General features: G+C 39.4%; 1 protein-coding gene across 1 annotated transcript in view; it reads left to right on the top strand.

Moving 5' to 3' along the window:
* ANO5 (anoctamin 5) overlaps nt 1–9,814 on the top strand; it is a gene marked incomplete at its 5' end in the record, with an annotated part of 74,638 nt that extends 64,824 nt beyond the window's left edge. Inside the window, 3 exons of the mRNA XM_081098631.1 lie at nt 2,973–3,151; nt 7,120–7,225; nt 9,149–9,814. Of these exons, the coding sequence (XP_080954757.1) occupies nt 2,973–3,151; nt 7,120–7,225; nt 9,149–9,349 (486 nt within the window). The 3' untranslated portion in view covers nt 9,350–9,814. The remainder of the gene's footprint in view (nt 1–2,972; nt 3,152–7,119; nt 7,226–9,148) is intronic.
* Nucleotides 9,815–27,437: the final 17,623 nt, after the last annotated feature.

Raw genomic sequence — 27,437 nt, 5'->3', positions numbered from 1 at the left:
CCCCCTTGCCCCCACCCTCCCCTACCTTCCCTCCAAGGCCCGACAGTCCAATCAAAGCCTCTCCGTCTCTGGATCAGTCCTTGTTCATCAGTTTATGTTGTTCATTATATTCCACAAATAAGTGAGATCTTGTGGTATTTATCCGCTCTCCAGTTCCATCCATGCTGTGGCAAATGGTAAGAGTTCCCTTTTCTTCTTCCTCTTCTTAAAGAATACCTTTCAGCATTTCATATAATGCTGGTTTGGTGGTGATGAACTCCTTTAGCTTTTTCTTATCCGTGAAGCTTTTTATCTGACCTTCCATTCTGAATGATAGCTTTGCTGGATAAAGTAATCTTGGTTGCAGGTTCTTGCTATTCACCTCTTTGAATATTTCTTGCCACTCTCTTCTGGCCTGCATGGTTTCTGTTGAGAAATCAGCTGACAGTTGGATGGGTACTCCCTTGTAGGTAACTGACTGTCTTTCTCTTGCTGCTTTTAAGATTCTCTCTTTATCTTTTGCTCTTGGCATTTTAATTATGATGTGTCTTGGTGTGGTCCTCTTTGGATTCCTTTTGTTTGGGGTTCTCTGCGCTTCCTGGACTTGTAGGTCCATTTCTTTCACCAGGTGGGGGAAGTTTTCTGTCATTATTTCTTCAAAAAGGTTTTCAATATCTTGCCCTCTCTCTCCTTCTGGTACCCCTATAATTCTGATGTTGGTACGCTTGAAGTTGTCCCAGAGGTTCCTTACACTATCTTCATATTTTTTGAATCTCTTTTCTTTTTTCTTTTTCGGTTGGGTATTTTTTGTTTCTTTGTATTTCAAATCTTTGACTTGATTCTTGGGATCCTCTTGTCTGCTGTTGGATCTCTGTAAATTATTCTTTATTTCAGTCAGTGTATGCTTAATTTCTAGTTGGTCCTTTTTCATGTCCTCCATGGTCTCACTATACTCCTTGAGGGATTCATTAAATTTATCGGCGGTTTCCATAAAATTCTTGACAAACCTTATAAACGTGGCCTTGAACTCTATGTCCAGTCATCTGCCCTCCTCCGTTTCTGCCAATTGTGACCTGTTTCTTTGTCTCCGCATTTTGGCTGCTTCCCTGTGTTGATAGAGTGGCCCTGCGCGCCAGGTGTCCTATAGGGCCCAGTGGCTCAGCCTCCCCAGTTACCTGGGGTGGACACTCTTGGTGCACTCTTGGTACCTTGTTTGTTGTAGGATCACTGGGAGGAATTGACCTCCAGGCCAATTGGCTGTGGGAAGCAGCTGTGTCTGAAGTGGGAGAATGGTCCCCCTCTGACCACTGGGTACAGTGGCTCCTGGGTCTAAGGAGGTGCTAATTCAGCCCCTGCCTGAGGCCACACAGCCGGAGCCACGGAGAGGCTCAGCTGTGAAGCAATGCAAGCCGCTGCGGGGCCTTGGGCCTTCTCTTGGAAGTTCCGGGTCTGCCCGGCTGGGCTGTAGTTAGGTATATTCACATGCAAAAGCCTCTGCTGCAGCCTGGGTGGGGCGGGGTCTCAGGGAGTCAAAAGGGCGGAGAAAGAAGCTATGGCTGATTCTCTGCGCCCGGAGTCACTCGTCTCAGTGTCCCTGTAATGGCTGCAAGCACCTCTGAGGGAAATCCGCCCTCAAGTTCGCCCGCTGCCGCCTGACAGAGCAGCCTCTCCCCGTATGAGTCCTGGGTCCCCAGAGACTTCCCGGAACCGGAGTTCAGAGCAGTCGGGAGCTTGTGATTCAAAAAGACAGCCGTGTCCTCAGGTGCCACCCCCTTTCCGCGCGCGCGAGCCGCCGCCGTACCTCTGCACTTCACCTCCGCAGCTCCTCTGGCTCTCAGCTTGCCCCTCTTTTCTTCTAGTTGTAGAAATTACACTCAGCCAGCCTTCCTGTTGTTCTGGACGATGTTTGCTCCGTCCTTTGCGGTATTTTTCAATTGTTGTGTGAGGCGACAATTTCCCGGTGTTTATCTATGCCGCCATCTTAGTTTCTCCCCCTCAATTTCTTATAAACTGTTACTGCCTCAAATTTTGTTGTTGACAAAATTACTCATGCTGAAATAATGAAATTTTATTGATGAGAAAAATGCCTTATTTTATGATCTACATGGAGATAGTCAATTTTACTTCCTAGGCAGTAGTTGGTTATCTACTACTAGAAACTGCAAGGGGAAAAATGACCTCAATCAACATGATTGAGGCAATGTATTATTAGCTGGATCATAAAGCAGAGAGGATGCCATACATTCTGGGATACATCTGCAGTAAGAGGCTTCACCTCAGGTATTAATTCTGATCAACGAAGCATCAGACTTAAGATGAATGGTGAGAAGGATTCTGAGGCTGCTTCTAGACTTAGCAGGAATAGAACTTTAATACATAAGCAACAGTTACTCTGGTTAATGATGGCAAGAAAACACACACCATAATCTAATCTAATAAAAGAGAAACATGCAAATCCCCCAAAGGCTCCTGGGCTGCCAGAGGGATGTCTGATTGCCGGGAAGCAGGCCTATACCAGCAGGTGGTCATCCCCTGAGGGGTCCCAGACTGCTAGAGGGCACAGGCCGGGCTGAGAGAACCTCCCCGAGTGCACAAATTTTTGTGCACCAGGCCTCTAGTATACTATAAATGCGGTATTTCATATTTTAGGCCAAAGACTCATATTATCATGATTTATAATAGCATTTTAATCATTTGGATCCATATGGCACATGGAACTGAGAGAAATACAAATCAGACATTTTTAAAAAGATTTTTATTGATAGAGAGATAGGAAGAGGGGAAGAGAAACATCAATGTGAGAGAAACATCAACCAGCTGCCTCCTTCATGCCCCCCACCGGGATCAAGCTCATAAACCAGGTAGTGTCCTGACCAGGAATCCAACCAGCAACCCTTGGCACATCGGACTGAGCTACACCAGCCAGGGAACAAATCTGACTTGTTAAAAACTAGATTGCTTGCTCCTGATCTCCCTCTTGCTTTATCCTTTAGGCTTTTATTGTTGCATTTACATCGGACATCATTCCTCGTTTAGTTTACTACTATGCCTATTCAACAAATGACAATGAACCTTTGAAAGGATATGTCAATAACAGCCTGTCAGTCTTCCTGATAGCCGATTTACCAAACACCACTGCACCTTTGGACAAACGAGACTTCACCACTTGCAGGTTTCCTCTTGTTTTCTTAGACTTTAATTTTACCCTCTAAATGTATTTCTAAGTTCTATATTTCATTCATGCCTTAGAACATAAAGGATTTCCTTGGAGCAATAAAAATCCCGGCTAAATCAAGTGCATAATTTTAGAATTCACACATTCTATGATTCTGATTTGGAAATGTAGAATGTCCCAAAGTAAGAAAATATTATGGGTAAAGATAATGTCAATTTTAAATTGCTTTTTATTTTCTAAATTTATAGGAAAGATTTCTCATCAACAAATGTCCTTTGATTCCAAGATGCTATATATAGATATAGATATAGATATAGATATAGATATAGATATAGATATATAGATATAAAGATACATACACACACACACACACACACACACTGAGTGGCCAGATTATTATGACCACCTGACGTTTGTAGGCAAATTAGCTATAATTTCACGCTGAAGTTGCTACAGGGCCAGACCATTATAAATAGGGGAGCAGGTTGTTTGCCACAACAGTAGAAGTGATTTTTTTTTCTGTAGATATGGGTAAACAATGTGATTTAACAGCCTTTGAACGTGGGATCTATGCTATTATGAGTGGCCAGATTATTATGGCCATCCCATCAGTACTTCGTTGGGTCACATTTTGCCTTCAATACTGCGGCGATTCTTCTTGGCATTGACTCCACGAGATGTTGAAAGGTGACACGAGGAATCTGACACCATGCCTGATGAATAGCACTGTCCAGTTCTGTGAGATTTGATGGTTGTGGAACCAGCTGCCTGATGGCACTTTTAACTTCGTCCTATAAATGCTCAATTGGATTGAGATCTGGTGATTGTGGGGGCCACCTAAGCAAGGTAAAGACTCCCTCATGTTCTTGAAACCACTGCTTCATAATACGAGCACCGTGGCATGGCACATTATCTTATTGGAAGAAGCCATCTCCATTGGGATATGCCATCATGATAGGATGAACTTGATCAGCAAAGATACTTAGGTATGTTGTGCTAGTCACATGTTGTTCCGCACGAATTAAAGGGCCCAAATCATGCCAAGAAAACATGCCCTAAACCATAACACTGCCCCCACCAGCTTGAAGGGTTGTACACATGCATGTGGGGTGCATGCTTTCATGCCAAATTCTCACCCTGCCATCTGCATGATGCAACTGGAAATGTGATTCATTGGACCACATGACTTTTTTCCAATGCTCGACTGTCCAATCCTTGTGTTTCTGTGCAAATTGGAGGAGTTTTATCTTGGTAACTGCAGACAGCAAAGGTGTTCAAACAGGCCTTCAGCTTCCATATCCCATATGATGCAGTGTATGGCTAATTTACCTACAAACGTCGGGTGGTCATAATAATCTGGCTACTCATAATAATATATATCCCACATTTAAAGGCTGTTAAATCTCATTGTTTACCCATATCTTCAGAAAAAAAAATCACTTCTGCCCTGACCGGTTTGGCTCAGTGGATAGAGCATCGGCTTGCAGACTGAAAGGTTCCAGGTTCAATTCCAGTCAAGGGCATGTACCTTGGTTGCGGGCATATCCCCAGTAGGAGGTGTGCAGGAGGCAGCTGATGGATGTTTCTCTCTCGTCGTTGTTTCTAACTCTCTATCTCTCTCCCTTCCTCTCTGTAAAAAATCAATAAAATATATTTTTTAAAAAAGAAAAAATCACTTCTACTGTCGTGGTAAGCAACCTGCTTCCCTATTTATAATGGTCTGGCCCTGTAGCAACTTCAGCGTGAAATTATAGCTAATTTGCTGCAAATGTCAGGTGGTCATAATAATCTGGCCACTCAGTGTGTGTGTGTGTGTGTGTGTGTGTGTGTGTGTGTGTGTATGTATATATATAATTATATATATATATGTATGTATATATATATATATATATATATATATATATATATATAATTATATTATAGGTGAATCTAATCTACTTGACCTTAATTATATGTCCTCAAAATAAGATAAACTAAAAAAGAAGTAAAAATATGATTGCTTCACCATCCATCCTATGTAAAGGGTTCTTTTTTATGCAGTGAGTGAAATTGGATTTGTAAACCTACTCTTTCTACACTTATCCTGTGTAGTATCTTTTTACTCTAGAATTTAAAGATTTACATATAATATGTTTATAATATATTGATTATATTATATTATATTTATTATATTATATTATATTATATTATATTATATTATATTATACATTATACCATACCATACTAGGGGCCCAGTGCACGAATTCATGTACCTTGAAAGGAACTGTGGGCTGTGAGGCTGCGGTGGGCACAGGGGTGGGTCTCAGCCCATCCTCTGCACCCCTGACCAGCCCTTCCCACCACAGTCCTCGGTCCCCTGTCTGCTGGCAGTCCTGCTCCCACCACCGCTGCTCCCATGTGCTGATGGTGCCAGCCCTGCTCGCACCCGCTGATGGTGCAGAGCGATTGGGGCTGGCACCAGCAGCGGGTGCAAGCGGGGCCAGCACCATCAGTGTGTGGGAGCAGTGGCTGCTGCCCCAATCGCCCCTCAGATGCAGGGGGAGGTGGAGAAGTCCTCAGGGGCAATCAGGGTCGGCAGCCGCCACTCACACCCACTGATGGCACTGAGCGATCAGGACTGGCACTGGGCACCGGCAGCAGGTGCAAGCGGTGGCTCTGATGCTGGCAGTGGGTGCAAGAGGCGGCTCTGGCAGCAGATGCGAGTGCGGCCATCACCAAGAGTGGGTGTGAGAGGCAACTGTCGTCCCCTATCGCCCCTCAGGAGCAGGGGGAGGAGGAGAAGTCCTGATGGGCAATTGGGGCTGTCAGCCACAGCTCACACCCGCTGACAGTGCCGAGTGATCGGGACTGGAGCTGGGCACCAGCAGCAGGTGCAAGCAGCGGCTCCAGCGCTGGCAGCTGGTGTGAGTGCCTGGCAGGACCGCAGCACATGGAGCAAAGAATTTTCAGTAACCACCAGAGGCTCGCCCCAATGACAGCAACTGGCACCCTGCCTTGGTCTGGCGCCCCCACTCACCTGCTCCACCATCTCACCATGGCCGATGCCCGCCATGTTCCACAGTCTTCTGCCTGCTGCCAATGCCTGCCATGTTCCACACGCACCTCCTGGTGCACGTAATAGCAACCAGTTATTTGATTGTTCGGTTGTTCCGCCGTTCGGTCTATTTGCGTATTAGGGTTTTATTTATATTATATTATATTATATTATATTATACTATACTATAATATATTGATAGAATAAACATTAAGGCCCCTTAATTCTTAAGCCAATTACTTCATTTTGGATTCCAGCAAAGAAACTGCAAAATATTGCATCACAGGTAGACAGAAGCATTGTTATGCTTCATATTTGCATCTAGAGGAATCATAGCATTGCCTTTAAAAGCATGGACACTTGTGTTGTATTTCATGATGTCATCACTGGACTAAAACCTTGAAGCACATCAATCTCTAGTAACTTTGTAGAAAACAATGAGCTCACAAAGTTGAGCACAAACACTCCAGAAGGATAGTAAAGAATAAATCCCAAACTACACAATGCAGTGTCAGATAAGCCAAAAGAAAACAGAGTTTCAAGAAAATAGAAATCGTTAATAATGTCAAGTTCTATTCTTGAAAGATAAAATAAGATGAGGATTAAAATGTTCCTTGAGTATAATGACAGGAGACAATTGGTTTCTCTGGGGTGATGGGTAGAACTACCTGTGTTAAGGGGTAGGAAAGGGAGGTAATGCAGATGGCAATATCTGTCTTTGAAGGACAGGAGAGAAGTTTCACTTATGTCTCCTGCTACATCTATACTATATGTGAGCAACATTTATAACTTTTATCTGTACAAGAAAGATAAATGTTTCATGGTAGCAGTTATCTTACTGTGACTTGACTTTTGAAGTCAATTAAAAGAGTCTCTTAAGAAGTCTCTCTATTTGATTCTGTAGCTAATTTTTTGTATATATATTTTTCAGGTATAGAGATCACAGATATCCCCCTAATCACGCAGAGAAATACTCTCATAATATGCAATTCTGGCACGTCCTTGCTGCCAAAATGACCTTCATCATAGTCATGGAGGTAAGCCCTTCTTAGCATTCATTCCAGTTAGTCTTTCTGCTCCCTTTAGCCATATATGTCTAAAGATATCTGCTTAGAAAAGAATTAGCATTATCTCAATAAATTGTTTTGATATGTTTGTTGTCATAGAAAGCAATGTAGGGATATTTTCAGTATAATGAGTGCCTGTTATTCACTTACTAGCTATCAAGGTGGCAGAAAAGAAAAAATATGGCTACATCCCTTGAGGGACAGGATAAAGGCAGAGGACCCACTGATTTTACTGAATACCTTTACATATTGGTTGCATAGGCTATAATAATAACCTTATAAGTTAGACTTTATTATTTGCCCTTGTAAAATGACTCTGAGACTTATCAAAATAAGATATTTGGTTGAAAGGTAATCAGCTAATATTAAACCTGGGTTTTGATGCCAGATGTCTCACTCCCAAGCCTCTGCTCTGTCCATTATATTATGTTTCTCCCTTGTGGAATTTCCAGTATAATTTTAGATATAAGACATGCAGTAAAAAAGAACAAATACAGAGGTGGTATTTGACTAAGACACAAATTGAGAGCTACAAATCCTTAGACATGAAAGCCAATAAGGGAGAGACAAGTCAATGTAAGGCACTTTTTTTACTCTACAGTGAATCTCAATAATGGAAAAGTCTAATGCAAGCACACACAAAGTCTAATCAGTTTTCCTTTTTATATATGTAAGTAATTTTTAAAAATCAAATAATTTTGCACATTAAAGAAAAGAGAGCAGTCTTATGTAGCATTCCTCCACATGTTACCCCTCCCCCTTTCTCTCTTTCTCTATCTTTTCTTTATCACTCTTTCATTCCTACATTTTTCATCACCTTTCAGTCTGGTAAATTGCATTAAGAATCTTTTGATATTTTTGTTTTTGTTTATTCATTATTCTTACTATTTTTTGCAACTATCACAGGCTCTGACTCATTGTCTTTTTGGGATTTCTCTTTACCTTCTCTTATATTAATTACTGTATTTTCTGCAATCCATGTTTCTCCCTTTTTTGGATTGATAGCTTATTTTAATGAAGTACATCTTTCAGTAATTTGCTGAGGAAAATTATGGGCCATCAATTTTTGAAAACTTGCATATTAAAAATATATTTTCTTTCATTATCGATGATTAATTGGTATGCAATTCAAGGTTGAAAGTCATTTTCCCTGAAAAATGCTTAACTATCTTTATTTAGGTATCCTGAATTTTTCTTAAAGACATTGCTTTATTTTCTGTTAGTTTTTCCCTGGGTTGGAGCTGGTGTTGTTATGAAATGCAAATGCAAAACCATTCTGATCCCCTAGTCTTTATAAATTTTTTTGTTTTTTGTTTTTTTTTGTGTGTGTTTTTTTGTTAATCCTCAAGTCGAGGATATTTTTCCATTGATTTTTTTTTAGAGAGAGTGGAAGGGAGAGGGAGAGACAGAGAGAAACATTGATGTGAGAGAGACACATCGATTGGTTGCCTCCTGCCCACACCCCTACCCGGGCCAGGGGACCATTGCAAGTTTAAGTACAAGCTTTCTCTACTCTGGAGTCTGTTATTACTATTCCCTTCCTTCTTTTTGTCTTTGTTGGTTATATCTTTTAAATTTTATTTTCAAGTATTTTATTAGGTTTTTAGGAGGGAGCACAGAAAAAAAAAGAGTATATTCAATGACATGTTCAACCTCAATTTCTGTATTACATATTTTAGAATGTATTTATTTGTTTACTATTGGTCTTTGTAGGAAAGTTCCAGACAGGGGCCATATCTTCTTTATTTTCCTGGTACTTCCTACATTGAGCACAGTTTATTGAATGAATGAAATTATTTGTAAGAGCTTCCTGCTGAACATTTGACAATTCTAACTGTTGGTTTTTTTTTGTTTGTTTGTTTGTTTTTGTTTTGTTTTTAATGTTTTCTCCAGCATGTTGTGTTTTTAGTTAAATTTTTGTTGGCTTGGATGATCCCTGATGTTCCAAAAGATGTTCTGGAGAAAATTAAGCGAGAAAGGCTAATGACAGTCAAGATTCTCCATGACTTTGAGCTTAAGAAATTAAAAGAGAACTTGACATATGATTCTAGTGAATTTGCCAAGGAATTCATGATTCAGGAAAACAAAGTATAGCTGGCTAAATCAACAATCTAGTCAACAAAATGAGTAAGCAGTTGGCAGCCTGACTGGCTTCACATTTTCCCTAGATTAGGGCCAGAGGCCAGAAGCCATGTGTCAATTTTATCCCTTCTTTTTTAACTCAAAGTTTTTGTACACTTTTATAGAGGCCAACTTTGTGAGGTCAGAAGATTATCTTCTCTGCTCCATTGGCTGGGCCCTCCCTAGATATTGTTTTCTGGGATTCTATAAATGATTGTTAAAAGTGCATGTGGAATCAGAATATGGAAAATCATGGAATGTTGCAGTTTATAATCCAACACTGGACTAGGGCTGTCCCGTCACCTTCCAGTGCATCTGCACATTTTCATGGTCTTCTACTGGGTTGTTTCATATCACTTTCCCATCAAGAAAAATGTTGAGACAAAGAAAAAAGAAGTGAAGGGGCTTAAAAAGCCATATTTAACCTGCCATTTTAGACAATGCAAATGAAAAACCAAACTCAGATGACATAAGAAGACCCACATATTAAGCATATTGGGTAAATATCATGGCGAGAGTATGTTTCTGAAGTTGTCCTGAATAAGTGAAACTTTCATAAGAATCCCAGGTGGTCCTTCAGGTAAATGCAAAATTGCTTTTTCAAGAGACTGAACATTTGGGTTTCAACAAAAGACTAACAATTCAGTTGTTTAAAGATAACGTTTTGATAAAAATAGTTTGAAGACTGGATTGTTTTATCTGGAAAAGAGTATTAAGAAGTTATTAGGTTGTTTCAGGTCTTTGAATGAATGAAAGACATTTTAAAGCAGTAATGTCTTTTCTTTGTAGTTAAGAAATTCAAGACAATGTATATTGATTAATTTATTGACCTTAATATAAAAATGTTGAATTATTTAAAAAAAATTATTTGTCTTCTACAATGCCTTTTTTCATCATGAAGCTTGTTTGAGCATTAGCTATTTGTATGTTAGGCACAGGTTGTTTATGAAATTTGATTTTTTTGTTTAAAGTAATCTCAAATCTTTTAATGCATTTACAATCTTTTATATTGATTCATCCCTTTATACAATGTTCAGTGCCTTACCCCTATGCCTTTGACACACAGTGGTATTGTTGGCTATTGATTTGATGTGATTTGACATCAATCACAGAGTTTAACACCAAAAATGGGTCAACAAAATAAGAATGAGGTGGTAATTTGATAGCTAAATTTTTTTTTAAAAAAATTGAATTATTACTCTCATACTTAGGTCTGTGGCACATATACACTCATTCTTATTTCCCTTCAAAATAAATGCCATATATATATATGTATATATATATGGCATATATATTTTTTAACCTTATAAGTTGAGAGATACCAGTCAACTTGAATCTCTAGTTTTAAATTACACTTAAGTTCCAAAGGAATAGTGTTTTTTAATTGCACACAAAAGAAGAAATGTTATTGCAAAAAATTTCTAAGTGGTGTTTCATTATTTGATGCTAATACATTTTGTGGAATTGTCACTATTAAGTATATGTCAGGTAGTATTAACCAATGATCAATATTAAGCATTTAGATCTGAGGATTATGAATTTTATAAAACTATGAGACAGTTATCCCAATATTGGCAGTAATAATTTGTCACCCACTAGGTAGATTTTTATGAATATTTTTGTGTAATTTGAAATTATCTCATTGTTGAAGCATGATTTCACATGTGGAGGAGATATATTTCTTGCGTGAGAAATCCAGTCATTGTTACTATGAAGTAAGCCACAGATGCAGTATGTTTGACCTGTTAAATAAAACTGCATTACTACGGTGTTGTACATTGTGCACAGCTCATATTGTTCCTTCCTAGGTGTTAATAAAAATTAAAATATGGAAACTGGTTTCTTATGGTTTCAATTTTTGTGGCCTAACAATATTTATAGAGCTGGATTGTAAGAAAATAAAGACATATTTATCTCATAAGGTTGTCTGTACATTGCCATCCTAAACCAACTCAAGTGTTAGATTCCTAGGCTGTATGGAAGACAAGAGAGGAAATAGTAAATTTTAGTCTTTATGATTGGTTGGTATTTTTCTTTTAAAATATCTATAATAATAAAAGCTTAATATGCTAATTAGACCAGATGTCCCTCCTAACGACTTTCTGGATGAAGCCAGGGCTGTGAGGGAAGCCCAGGTCCCAGGTGCCTGCTGGCAGCCAGAGGGAAACCCGGGTCCCGGGTGCCAGAGGGAAGCCGGTGCCGGCAGCCAGGGGGAAGGAAGGCCTACTCTTGCACGAATTTTGTGCATCAGGCCTCTAGTTGATAAAACTTTGTTTCATGTTTCAGTCTTCTACAAAGAGTTTCTCCTAGTTTTACAGATTTTAAAATGAAATGTAAGTATATCCATCACTTCCACAAAAGTTCTCTAGTCCAAGTCCAAAGCCAAATCCATTCAGATAGATTTGTCTTATCTAATTAAACCAACTGATTATTATGGGAGGGATGAATTAATAGCACATGGCTGTCAAATGTAAGTTGATTTTGATCAGCATGACCAATGTGTTTATCATCCAATCAAACCGACAGTTACTTTTTTAGAAATGTTACAGGAAACATTTGAGATTTTATTTGAAATAATTTTAAATGCAAATGCTGAAAAATACATAGCTCTTTTCAAATGTCATCTCTAATCCTTGCCTTCATCTGGTTTTCTTTGAACATAAGAAGCAGAATCCACTTCAAAACATTTACTTTAGAGTAATCCATCAAGAATGGAGTATCTTAATTAAATGGAATACTCTCTTATTTTTGCTGTATCTCATGACTCCTCCTGGATTTAATATTCTTCTTTTATCTAAGCCATTAAGCAAGTTATCAAGGAGAAGAAGGAAAGAAGATGATAAAGAGGAGAGGGACCTAGGAAGAAGAAGATAAAGGAGTTCTCTCCTTATGAAACTGCATGTTCCCATGGGGAGAGAGTTGTTTGTGTAAGGTATCATGGTGCAGCTGTTGGGGTGGGGCGCTAAAAGGAAGGTCTCTTTCCTTAGCCATCTAATGAGGATGAGAGAAAAACCAAAGAAATTTCAAGTTGGAAACTATTATGTGTCAAAAGTAAAACTGATTCCAAGTGATTTTGTGGTGTCATGTTATGTGTAGCCCTGGATCTCTGTTGATGGACTCGTTGAAGGTGAGGAATTTGTATTGCTCATTCAAAAGGTGAATTTACTGTTTTGAAAGAACCTCTCTACTACTTGTTTTAAATTAGTAATAGTTTTTATCAATTACTGTTTTAAGAAAAATAATGTTGCAAGAAGTACCATTGGCCAGGCTTATAAGTCTGCTACCATGATTCACTGTAATTATTCTGTTACTTTTTTCTAAATAACTTATTACTCTTTACCTTTATGTGTAACAATTTAAGTATGTCATTTATTCCAGCATTATGTAAAAATTCATGATAATATATATATTTTTAAAAGATAGCATCTTTCAGTGTGTGTGAGATACCTGCTTTCATCACCCCAAAATATTTGACTAGGTATGTCTTTTCTGTGAGTGAATATATGCCATGAAGTTGACAAAAAAAAATAAAATAAAATAGTTCTGTTTTTTTCTTTATTCCAATTTGTACGTGTGTGCATACCATGGGAAGAAGTGGGTATGCAGGGAAAATTGCTATTAAGTAACAAATCCTAAGAGATTCATATTCACTCAGTGAATAAAGTAATTCTTATTTTTAAACTACATTTTGACATGAACTCAATTTGTTCTTATAGAAAATCTAGAGGCCTGGTGCATGAAATTCATGCAGGGGGTGGGGGGAAGGGGGCCCCTCAGTCTGGCCTGCACCCTCTCCAATCTGGGACCCCTCGGGGAATGTCCGACTGCGGGTTTGTGCCTGCACTTTTAACAGATAACAGCTCCATTGTTGTTTCTTTCTTTTCATGCTTAAACCCATTGGAATTAGTAGGTATTCAAAGTGTGTATACATTTTGGGGGGAAACCCTGTATATCTCTAGTCAGTGGTGAAAGGAACCAATAGCAGATTTGGAACCCCCAGACAGGGAACCTTGCTCACTCCCTGCATGTCTCCCCACTCCACTTTCCACCTTTGTGGGCAGCAGGAGAATCAATGTTTTCTCTCATTAACTCGGAAAAGCACGTCCTGTCACCGGCTGCCCGGCAGGAGTGCGCTAGGCCCCAAGCAAGCAAGGCTCAGTCAGGGCAGCCTTCGCTCATGGGTGCCAGCACCCAAAGTGCACATTCCTCCTCTGCAGTCACCCTGACTATCCCACCATTTCACTGAGAGGAACTTCTTGCCTCCTCTGGGTTCCTGATCTTGAACGCTGACCGAAGGCACCTCAGCGAGGGCTGCCCGCGCCCACCAGCTGTGTCTGTCTGCACCTGCTCCTGCCTCAGCACCTTCATTACCCCCATGGAGGTGATCTCTTCACTGCACTGGCCTCTGCAGGAATAGGGCATCACCACTTGGCCCTCATTGTCATCTCACAGGCGCCCACCCTCAGCACCTAGAACACCCAGACACTCTCCAAAGGATGTGAGCATGCCGGAGGGGACGTGCTGGGGTTGATGGAAGTGCGGCGGAGGAGTGGGGGGAACTTGCACATGCCTTTGTCCAGGACTTTTGCAGGCACGCAAGGGTGACAGCGCGCTGAGGGATGTTCTCATGCCAGGGGGCGAGAAGAGGATGTGCGCACCGGAGGCCTGTGGCTTTGCAGATCTGCAAACCCCCATGGCGTGGCTAGGAGGATGTCAATCTGGCTCGCCACGGTGACTGTCCCTGTGATCATGCACCTTCTGGGCCAGGAGGTGGGACTGGCACAGCCACTCCTCGGCACTGATGGCCTGCAGGCGCTACTTCAGCTCAGCCAGCAGGCTCTGCTTGGCATGCTCACGGCTGCCACCGCCACCATGTGGGGAGTACAGGCCGCCCTCTGCCGGTCCGCCTCCCCTGTCCAGAGGCTCTCTGTGTGTGCTGCCCATAGGCCCAGAGTGGCTTGGGCGGGGTGGGACGCCAGCACGTGCTGCTCACCAGCCCAAAGTGACTGGGGCAGGGTGGAAGCCAGGCATCCTGCCCTGCCCCACCCCAGCTGGGCCATGTCTGCACACACTGCCTACTGGCTCAGAGCAGCCAGGACAAGGTGGGATGCCTGCAACCAGCCACTTGGCACCTGTGCACGTGGCACTAACCACAGGCTGGCCATCTTTGGTTAATTTGCATACTAACTCCTAGTTGGCTGGTGAGCATAGCAGAGGGATGGTCAATTTGCATGTCTCTCTTTTATTATATAGGATGTTGATATAATTTTTCTGAATTGGAATGTTTTAAGAGGGTTTTAAGTCATTAGAAACATTAAATGCATTACATGCAACATGTTTAATTCACAGAATTACGTTTGTTACATTTAGAATTGCAAATTCTTGAAATAGAGGTTGGAAGGCACAAAAAATTGGAGATGGTAGTAGTTTTGTTTTGCCTCTTTATTTTTTCTGTTTTGTGGGGTGATATATAGGTGACTAGAAAGGTCCAAGGACATAAATAGCAAGCTAATATATTTTCTGAATTTTCTTCCATTCCTGTCTTTCCCCAGAAGAAATCCATAATAACCTTCATTGAACTTCTCTGGGCTACTTGTGAGAAATGCATATCCCTTGGTCCTACCCTAGGTCTTTAAAAGCAGAAGAAGCCTCTGGGAGAGGAGCCTTAAAACAGTCTTCAAGGTTACAGAATATCTGAAGAATGTTATGCTGACATAGTGTTATAGTTTGCTAGTATCTTTTAGAAAACAAAGTTTTTATTGATTTTTTAGAGAGAGAAGAAGTAAGAGTGAGAGAAAGATAGAAATATCAATGAGAGAAAAATCATTGATGGCCTGGTTCCTGCATGCCCCACACCAGGGATTGAGCCTGCAACCCGGCATGTGCCCTGGCTGGGAATTGAACCAGTGACCTCTTGGTACACAGGTTGATGCTCAACCACTGAGTCACACCAGCTGGGAAACTAGTATTTATTTATTTATTTATTTATTTTAAATATATATTTTTAATTTCAGAGCAGAAGGGAGAGAGAGATAGGAACATCAGTGATGAGAAAGCATCATTGATCGATTGCCTCCTGCATGCCCCACATGGGGATGGAGTCTGCAACCTGGGCCCGTACCCTGACTGGGAATCGAACCATGACTTCCTGGTTCATAGGTCAAAACTCAACCATTGAGCCATGACAGGTGGGCTAGTATCTTTTTTAAAAATTGAATGTATTATGATGATATTGGTTCACAAAACCATATTCTTTAATACATAGGGTAAGTGTGTGAGCCATTTGTCATAAAAATATACCTTTAGAACCTTAAAAAAATGTGCAGGGTTACCTTTTGGGGGGTATAAGACTGATGAGAATTTCATAAAAATACCAAATTCTATAGCCTCAAGCACTTTTTAATAACATCAAACATTCATTTACCACTCTAACCATGAGGGAAGTATGCCAAGTCATGTAGACTCAGGATTTTCAAATTTGTAGAAGTCCTCTAATCCTGTGCAGAAGTAATTGAAATCTTACACCTTAAGAGCCCTAGACCTGTAGTCTCTACTTATTTTTTTTTTTTAAAAAAAGAGGGAGAATAAGATAAAATGTACTTGCTTTCATGAATATATTCAAGAAAAGAAAAAGTGAATACCAACCAGAAATTAAGGTGAATACATCACATTCTAAGTATTTGAAAGAACAAATAGATTCCTAGACAGGATTTAATCAGGACAGCAAAGCTACTATGAAAATTGTAGAATAAAGAATTTGTTGTATAAAAGAGATCTTTTGAAATTGTGGGAGGAACTGGGAAGTGATGGCAGGAAGGGAGACTTGGAGGATCAGAGAAAAGGCACCCCTCAGTTCTCCTGAAACTCTGCCAGACGTGGACAAGTGGCAGCAGACGTGGACACTCAGGTGCTGACTTGAGTCTGAGAAGGAAGCTATTGAAGAAGTCTATGGAAAGCTGCTGCTTCTATAGAGCTACTCCTGTGAGTTTGCAGCCACACTTCACTTACTGGCTTGGAGCCACTGCGGGTCCAGAAGACCTGGACATGGACTGGAAAAGAGTGAGAATGAGCTAGAGTCCACTAGATGGTTCCTTTTCTGTGTGTCCTTCACCATATCTGGTCCCAAAGACCTTCAGAGAGAAATAGCTGCTGCTTCACTTCTGTCTTCCTCTTGCAAATCCAACCTGACACCATATTTTAGACTACTGGTAAGTGCAGCTCCAGTTAACCAGGTTGACACCATGCAAACCGCCATCTAGACAGGCCAACAGAGCTGTTGACTAGTGGTCATCTGAACAATGTGATTTAAAAATAGACTTAATTTGTCCGGCCAGCATGGCTCAGTGGTTGAGCATCAATCTATGAACCAGGAAGTCACAAGTTCAATTCCTAGTCAGCAGGCATGCCAGGGGCAGCCAATCAAGGATTCTCTCTCATCATTGATGTTTCTATCTCTCACTCCCTCTCCCTTCCTCTCAGAAATCAATAAAAAATGCATTAAAAAAGACTTAATTTGCCTTCATAAAATGTTGTACTAAATAACTGAAAAATAAGATTTCTTTTCAAGCACATTCTAAATGTTTATGAAATCTAACCAAATACCCGGCTATTAAAAAAAGACTCAGCAAATTTCAAAAGACTAAAATCTATCAGGTCATTTTCTCTGACCACAATCAAATGAATCTAGAAAACAAGAAGAAGATACTAGGAAAAGTGCATGACATATTTTGAAATATCATCAAAGTAATCAAAATGGAATTTCAAAAATAATTTTAATTACTGTATAGGTCAAATTTTGTGGGTGCACCGACTACTTCTCATGGGTTGTTTTTAGGGAAAATGAATAGCCTTAAATTAAGCTATTAAAGAGGGCCAAAAAAGAACCACAAGCTAAGCACCAAAAGAAATTAGAGAACAGCAATGTAAATAGAAAAAAAAGAAAGGAAAATCAATTTTAGGAAGAGAAATTTATGGAAAGCATTGGAAAACATTATTTTTAGTAGAAAATGTTAGACTCATACCCTTTTTAATCAGAAACAAGAAATTAAACTTCCAGAAATAATACCTGAGCTTTATTCAGACCATTGAAACCCTGAAAACCACTAAAAGATTAGCTAAAATATTTTCTAAAAATTATGGAAAGTATCAGAAAATTGTAAGGTACAAGGAGACTTGTAACCAGATAGGGCCAATATCTAGGAAAGGAAAGAAAAACAGGGAGTAGCCTGTTCAAAAAGCCAATAAACATTTGAAAATGTATTCATAATCAGTAATCAGAGAAATACAAATTAAAAACACAATGAGATACCTTTGCCCACTCTCTAGAAACTTGTAGAAACTGTGGTTCTCATGAAGTAGCAATATGGTGATGACAATGCCACAAAATTGATGCTTCAAACACAAAGTCTGCTTTCTCTTTCACGTGTCTTACTTTAAGACTCTTGGTTCAGGAGAAAATTACATGACTATATCCAATACACCTTTATGCATCTAGATTTGTCAAATGAATGGAACATAATTATTTCTTGAGTGCTTACCATTAAACACATCTTCCATATATTATCCTGTGTTTGATGTATTATTATCCCATTGAACTAATGAGAAAATTTAGTCACAGAAGTATATTAACCTATCTAGGTATTGCTAATAAATGCCAAAAAGAGGATTGTTGCTTTTTATTTTTATGAAAATGCATTTTTTCAACCCCAAAATCAAAATATTAACAATGATAGTGACATCTCATGCCACTTATCATCATGCCATTCACTCCAATATCTGCATTATTTTAGTATCTTTAATAATGAACAATAGATTCACCATGTTTTCTTTGTTGACTTAACATATCACAAAAGTGCTTGGAAATAAATCTACAGTTGACTCATGAACAACACAGGTTTGAACTGTGTAGTTCTGCTTATACATAGATTTTTTTCAATAAATGTGCAGTTGGTACTTAGTATTCCTGGATCAGAAAGAAGATTTAGTTTCAGGGCTAAGTAGACTGGTTCTTAATTACTATGCTGTATTTTCCACTATGTGCCCACCTTCATGTATTTGCACAGGAGGAATTTCTGGGGGGAAAAATGTACTAATAATGGTCCAACATTATCTTCTGGTAGAGCAGGTCATTTTTGGATGGCATGTCCTATCCCTGGAAGCTTCCTTTGTCCCCATGCTGAGACCCTTTGAGTCTTTTATTGCTACTCTATTTGTCACAAAATTTTCTAAAAATACTTCCAACCCCACTCCTGTACTCTGGCAAAACCTAGCCTTTCTTAGAAACTTCAAAGTGCTAGGATAGTGGGGATCTGAAAGAAGAAATAGACAATTGATTATGTGCTGGGCACTATGCTAAATCATGCATTTTGCATATTATGCACTATTTTATTTGTCAAGACAATTTTATAAAATAGGGATTGCTATCTTTATATCATATGTAAAGAAACTGAGGCTCAGAGAGATAAAGTAATTTCTCAAGTCTGTAACAATGGGGCCAACGTTTTTTTCTTTGTTTGTTTGTTTTTAAACCTACTCAAAAGTGAGATGAATTAGCTATCTGCCTTTAAAAAGTAGTGTATGTAGTTGGAGATTTCATTTGCAACACAAAGGATTTGTGAAGGCTGCCCTGGAATATTTGTGATATAAGTTGACATACTGGGACAGAAATAATTAATTGTTTATTCTCATAAACAAGAAGCAGGATGCCAGTAACAGCCAGTAAATGAGAAGTAAGGATACTAACAGGGGCTGTGGTAAGGATGCTGTCAGGTTCCAGATACTAAGACAACTCCCGTGTGTCAGCAGCAAGTGGCTTTGGTGCATCTCTGATGGATCATGGATCCTGAGAGAGCAGGGCTGGAGGTGTGGGAATGAGATACCTGCATCATCTATGTCCTTGCAGCACGAAGATTCCAGGGAGAAGGGAGAAGTGGGCTGGCTCACAGTTTTTTATCTTGGCAAAATGTTCTTCTTTGGATTATAGAGGTCGCCTTGCTTCTTATGGAATCACCAACCTATTGAAGTGGGGAAATTACAAGGTAAATCTGAAAGAGTGTTTAGCCCTAACCGGTTTGGCTCAGTGGATAGAGCATCAGCCTGCGGACTGAAAGGTCCCAGGTTCAATTCTGATTAGGGGCATGTACCTTAGTTGTGGGCACATCCCCAGTAGGAGGTGTGCGGGAGGCAGCTGATTGATGTTTCTCTCTCATCCGTGTTTCTAACTCTCTATCCCTCTCCCTTCCTCTCTGTAAAAAAATCAATAAAATAATTTTTTTAAAAAAAGAAAGAGTGTTTAAATAAGATGACAAATGGGTTTCACATAAAAACAAGTCAGGCAATGTGTGTTCTTAATCACTTGGTTTTCATACTGGACCTTCAATTTCCATTCATCTTTTCTTTCTTATATCCTTCATTATTATTTTTTCCTCTTCTAATCATCTGATCAGAGCAACCCAATGAAACTTCTCACCATTGATAACTGTATCATTCCTTGTTTGCAAGAGACACAGAATGTTCTAACGTATCTCTTCTAGGACAAATCTGCAGAGTCAGGACCTAAAGTTTTGAAGGAACAAAAAAGAGGTGACATAATTCCTTAGTTGTACAGAAGTCTGTGCTGCAGCAGAAATTATCCACCAGCTTTTACATAGCAATTTTTAACCATTTAAAGCTATTTTATATCTGTAGTTTATCAATACTATATTCAAATATGACAATGTCCTTACTCATATATTATTAAAATTTTAAACAAATAGTATAACATAGAAGAACAAAAATCATATTAGAAAACAGTTCAAAACACAGATGAATAAGGCTAAATGGGATAAAAAGGACAGGACATCCAAGTCAAGTTAGGGTTTACCATCCTTAGACACTGTTAATCTACATTATTGGCAGAGAAATATGAAGTTGCACACGATTTAGTGAGAAAAAAGCAGGGTACATAAATAGCATGATTAACTTAAACCCATATCAGTTAAGATGCTACTTAACCAAGGAACAATGGCCTAAAACTAGACACAAGATGTCTTAGAGATAGGCAGTTCCAGGAATTTCTCGTTGTTTTAATTACACCAGCAATAACACCATCTCATTCTTTCTTTCCACTCTGCCATGCTTCACTGTTGGCTTTTACCCTCATTTTCATCATGTCATGTATGAGATGGCTTCTATATCTCTAATTGTCATGGTGGTATTTGAAGCAGGAAGAGGGTGTATCAGTCAGGAACCTTAGCTGAAGATAATAAATCCACTCACGCTAGTTTAAGCTTAAAAGTAACTTACAGTGGACTCAACAGCTTGTGAAGCTATTGGAAGGATGGAGGGAAAGACCCCCACCCAGTTTAGCTTCTACGAGAAAATTTCAAAATCTGACTGCAAAACACACCAAAAACTTCTGCCAGTGCCACTGCTAGCACAAAATTCCAGAAACTTAGTTTATTGAAACTTGGATTTCCTACAAAACCTGCATTGACAATGTGTCCCTAACCCATTTGATGGCCCATAGTCCAGGTCTTCCTGGTTCTGAGCAGGTTCCTGAGGACATGAGACCTTTAGTGGCAAACTGAAAGCCCTGGGCAAGTCACCACTAGGAAACAGCCACCATTGCCACAATGATACCAAAAACCAGGTACCTCAACCATCAACCATCTATCTACACTAATAAAAGATAAAGATGCAAATTGACCGTACTTTTGCGACGCCCACCAGCCAATCAGAAGTGAGCATGCAAATTAACCCAACAAAGATGGTGGGTTAATTTGCATACACAGGCATTGAATGGCTGGGGGCAGGGCAGGATGCAGGCGTTCCGCACAGCCCCAGCCGCTCCGGGCCTCTGGACAGCGTGGGAAGGTGGAAAGGCGGCTCCAGCCAGAGCAAAGGCAGTGCCTGCAGCCAGGGGAAGGAAGGCCCATTCTTGCACGAATCTTTGTACTTTGGGCCTCTAGTATATATATAAAAAGCCAGAAACTGGAATACTGCAATGACTGGAACAACTGGAATGACCAGTTGCTATGATGACACCCACTGTGGCCAGACAATCGGCCCGATTGGGAGTGGGGCCAGCTAGCCAACTTCCTGCATCCCCTTTCCCCCACTGGCCTGAGCCCAATCGGTCCCCATCGGGGTGGGCCAGTTGGACCCCACCTGTGCAAGATTTCGTGCACCGGGCCTCTAGTCTACAATAACAAATTGAAACTACACGGATCCTGTTTTCCATCAGTGCTCCCTCTCAGGTAGTCTCTATGTGGGTGGCATGGAGTTGGGGCTCAAATTACATGCCCAGTTACAAGATCCTTGCTCCTGCATTAGGCAATTCAAAAGATAATGAGCAGTCATGAACACAGTACTCAAATGTCTACTTCAAAGGGTGAGGGGCAGTGGCAATTTGCCACCAATGTCAGTGCAGGAATCCACTGGCCGTATCTGCCACAAGGACTCTCATATATCTCTATCGTTTTCTATGTTGACACCAAGTTGTGTCTGCAGCAGTCATTTTCTTGCTGTTGTCTGCTGGATTTTATTCGTTTTTATGTGGATTTTTTTTACACACACACACACACACACCATTGATGTTTTACATTTAGAATCCTTGACTTACTCTGGAAATATAAGTCACAGTCCCTGGGAGTTGAGGCCTGAGGGGAACCTATCAGCACCTCCCTCCCCCAAAACCTGTGTGATTCATGACTCACTTTAAAAAGGAAGTGACATTTCCACCTGAGTTTTAGACTGGGTCAGTCTGATGGCAAATCTGTGCCACTGAAATGTCACTATGCTGTAAAGACCATGCAGAAATAAAGATCGCATGCTCTTCAATGGACCTAGTTGGTCCAGAACACCCTTTATTCTTAGGATGGTGAATAATTTTCAATTTTAAAGCTGCCTTTTTATGTTCATGCAACATATTTTTTTCCCTAGACTGTAGAGAAGCACTTAAGAAGCTGCAAGGTCCTGAGGAGTCTCCAGCCCTCCTCACACTGAGGTGCTATTGCCCAAAGCCACACTTCACCAATAGGAATCAAACTTACATAACCTGCTCTATTCACTGCCCTCCCAGAAGCCTTTCTCCATCTCCAAGAGGCCCCCTAAGGCTAGAAACAAATTGAATTCTCTGAACCTTCTATTTACAAAATTCTGGTCCTAAATGGGATTGTAAAGGTTGATTTTTTTTATCATAGAAATGTACACTTGAAGCCTATATAATCCTATTAACCAGTGGTTCTCAACCTTCTGGCCCTTTAAATACAGTTCCTCATGTTGTGACCCAACCATAAAATTATTTTCGTTGCTACTTTATAACTATAATGTTGCTACTGTTATGAATCATAATGTAAATATCTGATATGCAGGATGGTCTTAGGCGACCCCTGTGAAAGGGTCATTCGACCGCCAAAGGGGTCACAACTCACAGGTTGAGAACCGCTGCTATTAACCAATGGCACCTCAATAATTGTAATTAAAATGGTCATGGGGATGTAAAATATAGCATAGGGAATACAGTCAGTAATATTGTAACTACTGGGAATGGTGGCAGGTGGGTACTAGAATTATTGGGGTGAACACTTCGTTAGGTATATAAATATCTAATCACTATGTTGTACACCTGAAAGTAATATAATAACAAATGCTAACCCTAACTGAAAAGGAAAGAAAAATATTTTATAAAAAGGTTGTAATAGAGGAAATTATTTGGGGGCAGTGGTGTTAGGCAGTGCTTTGGTTGGGCTGTCTAGCTCCTTTGGTTAGAGAAAATCTCTGGTGAGCACAAGGCCACTGGTACCTACTGAACTGCAACACTATTCTGGGGCCCAGATTGCATTCCTAGATTTGGTGGGTAACCTGGTTCATTCATTCACTTACCCAACTAGAAGCCAGAGACTGAAAAAAATATATTATTACTAATTAATAATTGTTAAACACTTGAATGTGCTGGGCAATGTGTGCTGTGTATTTTACATAAAAGATCTCATTTAACCCTCACAACATTTGCTTGAGATAATTAATGTTATTTTAGCCACTTCATATGAGAAAACTGAAACTTGAGCAGATTAAGACATTTACCCAAGAAGGATTCAATCCCAGGCAACCTGAATCCTTATCATACCAATGAGAATCCCTGTCCCTATGGAGTGTGTAGCTCCACGGGGAGCCAGATACTAAATGACAATTACCTAAAATGCATTCAATTATTATTTGATGGCAATAATTAATCAGTATACGATTGTGACAAGGGCTGAAACGAAGGATTGAGGACTTTTAGATTTTCCTGAGGATGTCAGAGAATGCCTCCCTGAGGAATACCTAAACTGAGATCCAAATGTTGAGGAGCTAGGTAAAAAGTGGGAGGATCCTGAGCTTCCCAGGCAGAGAGACCTGCCTATAAAAAGAAAAGAGGAAGCCAACATTGATTGATTGATTAATAACAATTGGCTATACTAAGACCTTTATAAAGATTGTCTCTTTTAACCCACACAGAAGCCCTTTAAGGTAAATATTATTATAATCCCCATTTCACTTATGCAGAAACTGAAATTGGGTATAATTAATAATGTAACAAAAGCCAGACATTCAATAAGAGTGAGCAGGGCCTGGACCTATGCAGTCTTGCTGTGAAATTTATATTCTTCATTAAATTTTTTTATAAGTGAGATGGAGCCTTATACATACTTGTAGTGGGTTGAGTAGTGTCTCCCCAAAATTCCTGTGAACCTAGAATTTCAGAATGTGACCTTATATGGGTCATGAGGTGAAATTTGGGCCTTGAGATAAAATCATTTCAGATTTAGAGTAGACCCCAAATCCTGGAACTGCTGGTCTTACAAGAAGAGAGGACAGAGAGACACCGAGAAGAAAGCAATGTGAAGACAAAGGCAGAGATCTGAGTGACACATCTGTAAACAACCACTAGAACCTAGGAGAAAAGTATGGGGTGATGTCTTCCTCCCAGATGACACCAATCCTGCTGACTTCTTGAGCTTGGACACCTAGCTTCCTAAACTGTAAAAGAATAAATTTCCATTATTTTAATGTGGTAATTTGTTATGGCAGCCCTAGGAAATTAATACAATTCCCTTTGCCACAATGGTGGGGGGGGGGCTGGAAATAAAGATTAGAGGATTGATTTATTCATCCCTGTTCACAGTTTATAATGTTGTCAGATATTATGGCAAGAATTATGGAATATGCATGTAATGCACATATGGACTCCATTTGCAAAGACCAAACAGTAGGAAGTGACAAATGTCATATAAGAGGTTTAGATAAATAATAATAACCCCCACTACAATGGTTTCTCTCATCTATTATGTAATTATGTGCCAGATACTGTGAAAGGTGGATTGCATGCATTATTTAATTGATTCTGTTAAAGGTAGCTATACCTTATTCCAACTAACAGATAAGAGACTAAGGCAGCCCTGCTGTATGGCTCGATGGTTGAGTGTTGACCTATGAACCAGAAGGTCATGATTCCATACCCAGTCAGGGCACACACCTGGGTTGCGGGCTCGGTCCCCAATGTGGAGCGTACAAGAGGCAGCCAATTCATCCATGATTCTCTCTCATCACTGATGTTTCTATCTCTCTCTCCCTCTCCCTTCCTCTCTGAAATCAATAAAAATATTTTTTTAAAAAAATAAACTAAGGTGCCATTAATTGCAATTACATTATCTGAGGTACATTTCTTCTAATGACAGGGCTGGATCTCAATTTCTAGTGAGTGAATAAAAGAAAGAACTTCCTTAAAGAGAATGCATGTGACCTGGGTCTTGATTGATGAGTAATGTGGACACTGATGAGTGCAGGGAAAGGGAAGTGGTATTATCAGAAGAGTGAAGGTGAGCATAGGGCAGAAGAGCAGGGGATGGAGCTTTGGTAACACCATGCTCTGATTCATCAGAGTGTATAGAACACTAAACAGAAAAAGTGGGCAATTGACTTGGAATGGTAGTTTCAGAACAGTTGTTGACCAATGAGGGTGTCAGGAAAATCTGGGAAAATTCTTTATAATATTAAGTATTATAAGAAAATATTTTGGAGGCTTGAGGCTCATGATTTCAATCTTTTGAATATAATGTTCTATGATTATTCTTATATGACCCTACCCTCTTTCAAGTGTTTCTAAATTTGTAGTCTAAAACTTGACTCTCTTTATCCATTTTCATTTAATTCATTCATTTATCTATCCAAGTATATTTAAGGTGACATATCAGCATTTATTCAGTTGCAAGTAATTGAAAGTTCCAGCTCAAATTGGCTTAAATATTAATTAAAAGGGGTTCATTGACTCAAAAGTTTGGATAGTCCAGTTACTGAGCAGGTTTCAGGTGTGATTTGATAAATCTCTGACTTTGTTTCTCCACAATAAACCACTGAAGGTATTGGCACTGAATACCCAGTCTCAGTGAAGGACCACAGCCTCTCCATTTTACACATTAAGAACTACCCACTATGGTTCTTACCACAGTGTAATAGTCCCACAGGCAAGCACAAAAAATTATTCAAGTTGTGGCACAAGTTTTAAACACAAATTTATCTGCCATTTTATTTTTTATGTTAGTAAAGAAGCTACACAGTTAATATGAAACATGTTTACCTGTTTAATTTTCAACAATTTAAATCAACCTACTTTAGGTCAGCCTTTACAAGGCGAAGAAACCTTTTCTTTTTATGACCACTAGAGAGCAGCAATGAGTAAATATTTATCATCACTATTTCATTATATTTTTGTTGTTATTGTTTTTACTTCTTCAAAATTATGATTAAAGTATGTGCATAGCAGACAAATTTTGGGTACTTTAATTATCCTGTCCTATTACCCAACTATGTATTCAGATCTTTACTTTGGAAAATGTCACTCCAAATATTCTAGAAGTGAAATCCCCCCACCTTCTGTCTCTGACAGTTTAAGTAACTTGGAAAATAGTGTGAAGAAGTTAAACAGAAAATCCCTAGGTGCTTGCAGCCAAGTGGGAGATTTCAATAATATTAGTTGCTTTTCTTCAAGGAAGACAGTATTCCACAACCTGGCATGACAAGCATATGGTACCCAAGGAAGGGAATCAGTAACCCAAGATGATGAAAGTAAACTAGAATTTTATAAAACTTAGGATGAGAGAGACATTTAATCAGACATGAGTTCATCAGACCTCCCCCCCTCAAATATTATATCTTATTTGTCATTTAATCTATTTCTTTATCTGTAAAATACCTTTAGCCATGGTGATCTCTGCCTTTGGTCTTATTCATATTGAAGTATATAGTATTTCTTTTATTTTTTTCACAAGTTGCACCTCTTTTCTATTTGTAATTTCCCCCAACATTCTCTTATACAATCAAACCTTTTATTTTAGGAAAATATTTTTGAGACCTTAAAGACACTAATGCTTTCAAAGTCCTTCTCTGATTTTATTATATAACTCTATGTATATAGTGTGAGATGCAAAAATAAAAACAAAAGACTTTTCTAACAATAAAAAAAACAGTATTTAGTCTCCGTTCATTTAAAAGGTGGATTTTCCCAAGGCTCAATGGCGTGCTGTGAATAGGGTTTTTATTTCCTTGAATACAGAAATAAAGAACTAGAATTAAATGTATAAATCTTTCTAACAGTAAATTATACAGCATAAGATACACACAGATACAACACATTGCATATGTAATTATAAACATACATTTTTGGTAGTTAAATATATTTTTAAGATTACAATGTACATTTATTTAAAACTTTCTGCTTCCAGATTTTTAACCAGACAGATCACAGAGAAATCAGAAGTTATTTTATACTAGGTCACTAAATATAGCAGCGCAGAGTACTAGGCATTATGTGCACAGATGTGTGTAAGACAAACAATGATTGTTCTATCTCTGGCCCTGAAGGAATTTTATAATGATAATTTCTTGGAAATATCTCTGAGACTAACACTGAAAAGGAAAGTCAAATAAAGCTGATCTAAAAACTGTCTCCTTAAAAAATCCCTGATAAGAAAAAAATTAACAGATGAATCCTAGAGCTTATTTGTATAGTCTCAACATGTAGGATTGGTAGCATGCACATCTA

The sequence above is a fragment of the Myotis nattereri genome, assembly GCF_964212035.1.
Source record: "Myotis nattereri genome assembly, chromosome: 9".
NCBI classification, from domain to species: domain Eukaryota; kingdom Metazoa; phylum Chordata; class Mammalia; order Chiroptera; family Vespertilionidae; genus Myotis; species Myotis nattereri.
The sequence above is the reverse complement of the archived record's forward strand: the minus strand, read 5'-3'. Positions and strand labels throughout refer to the sequence as shown.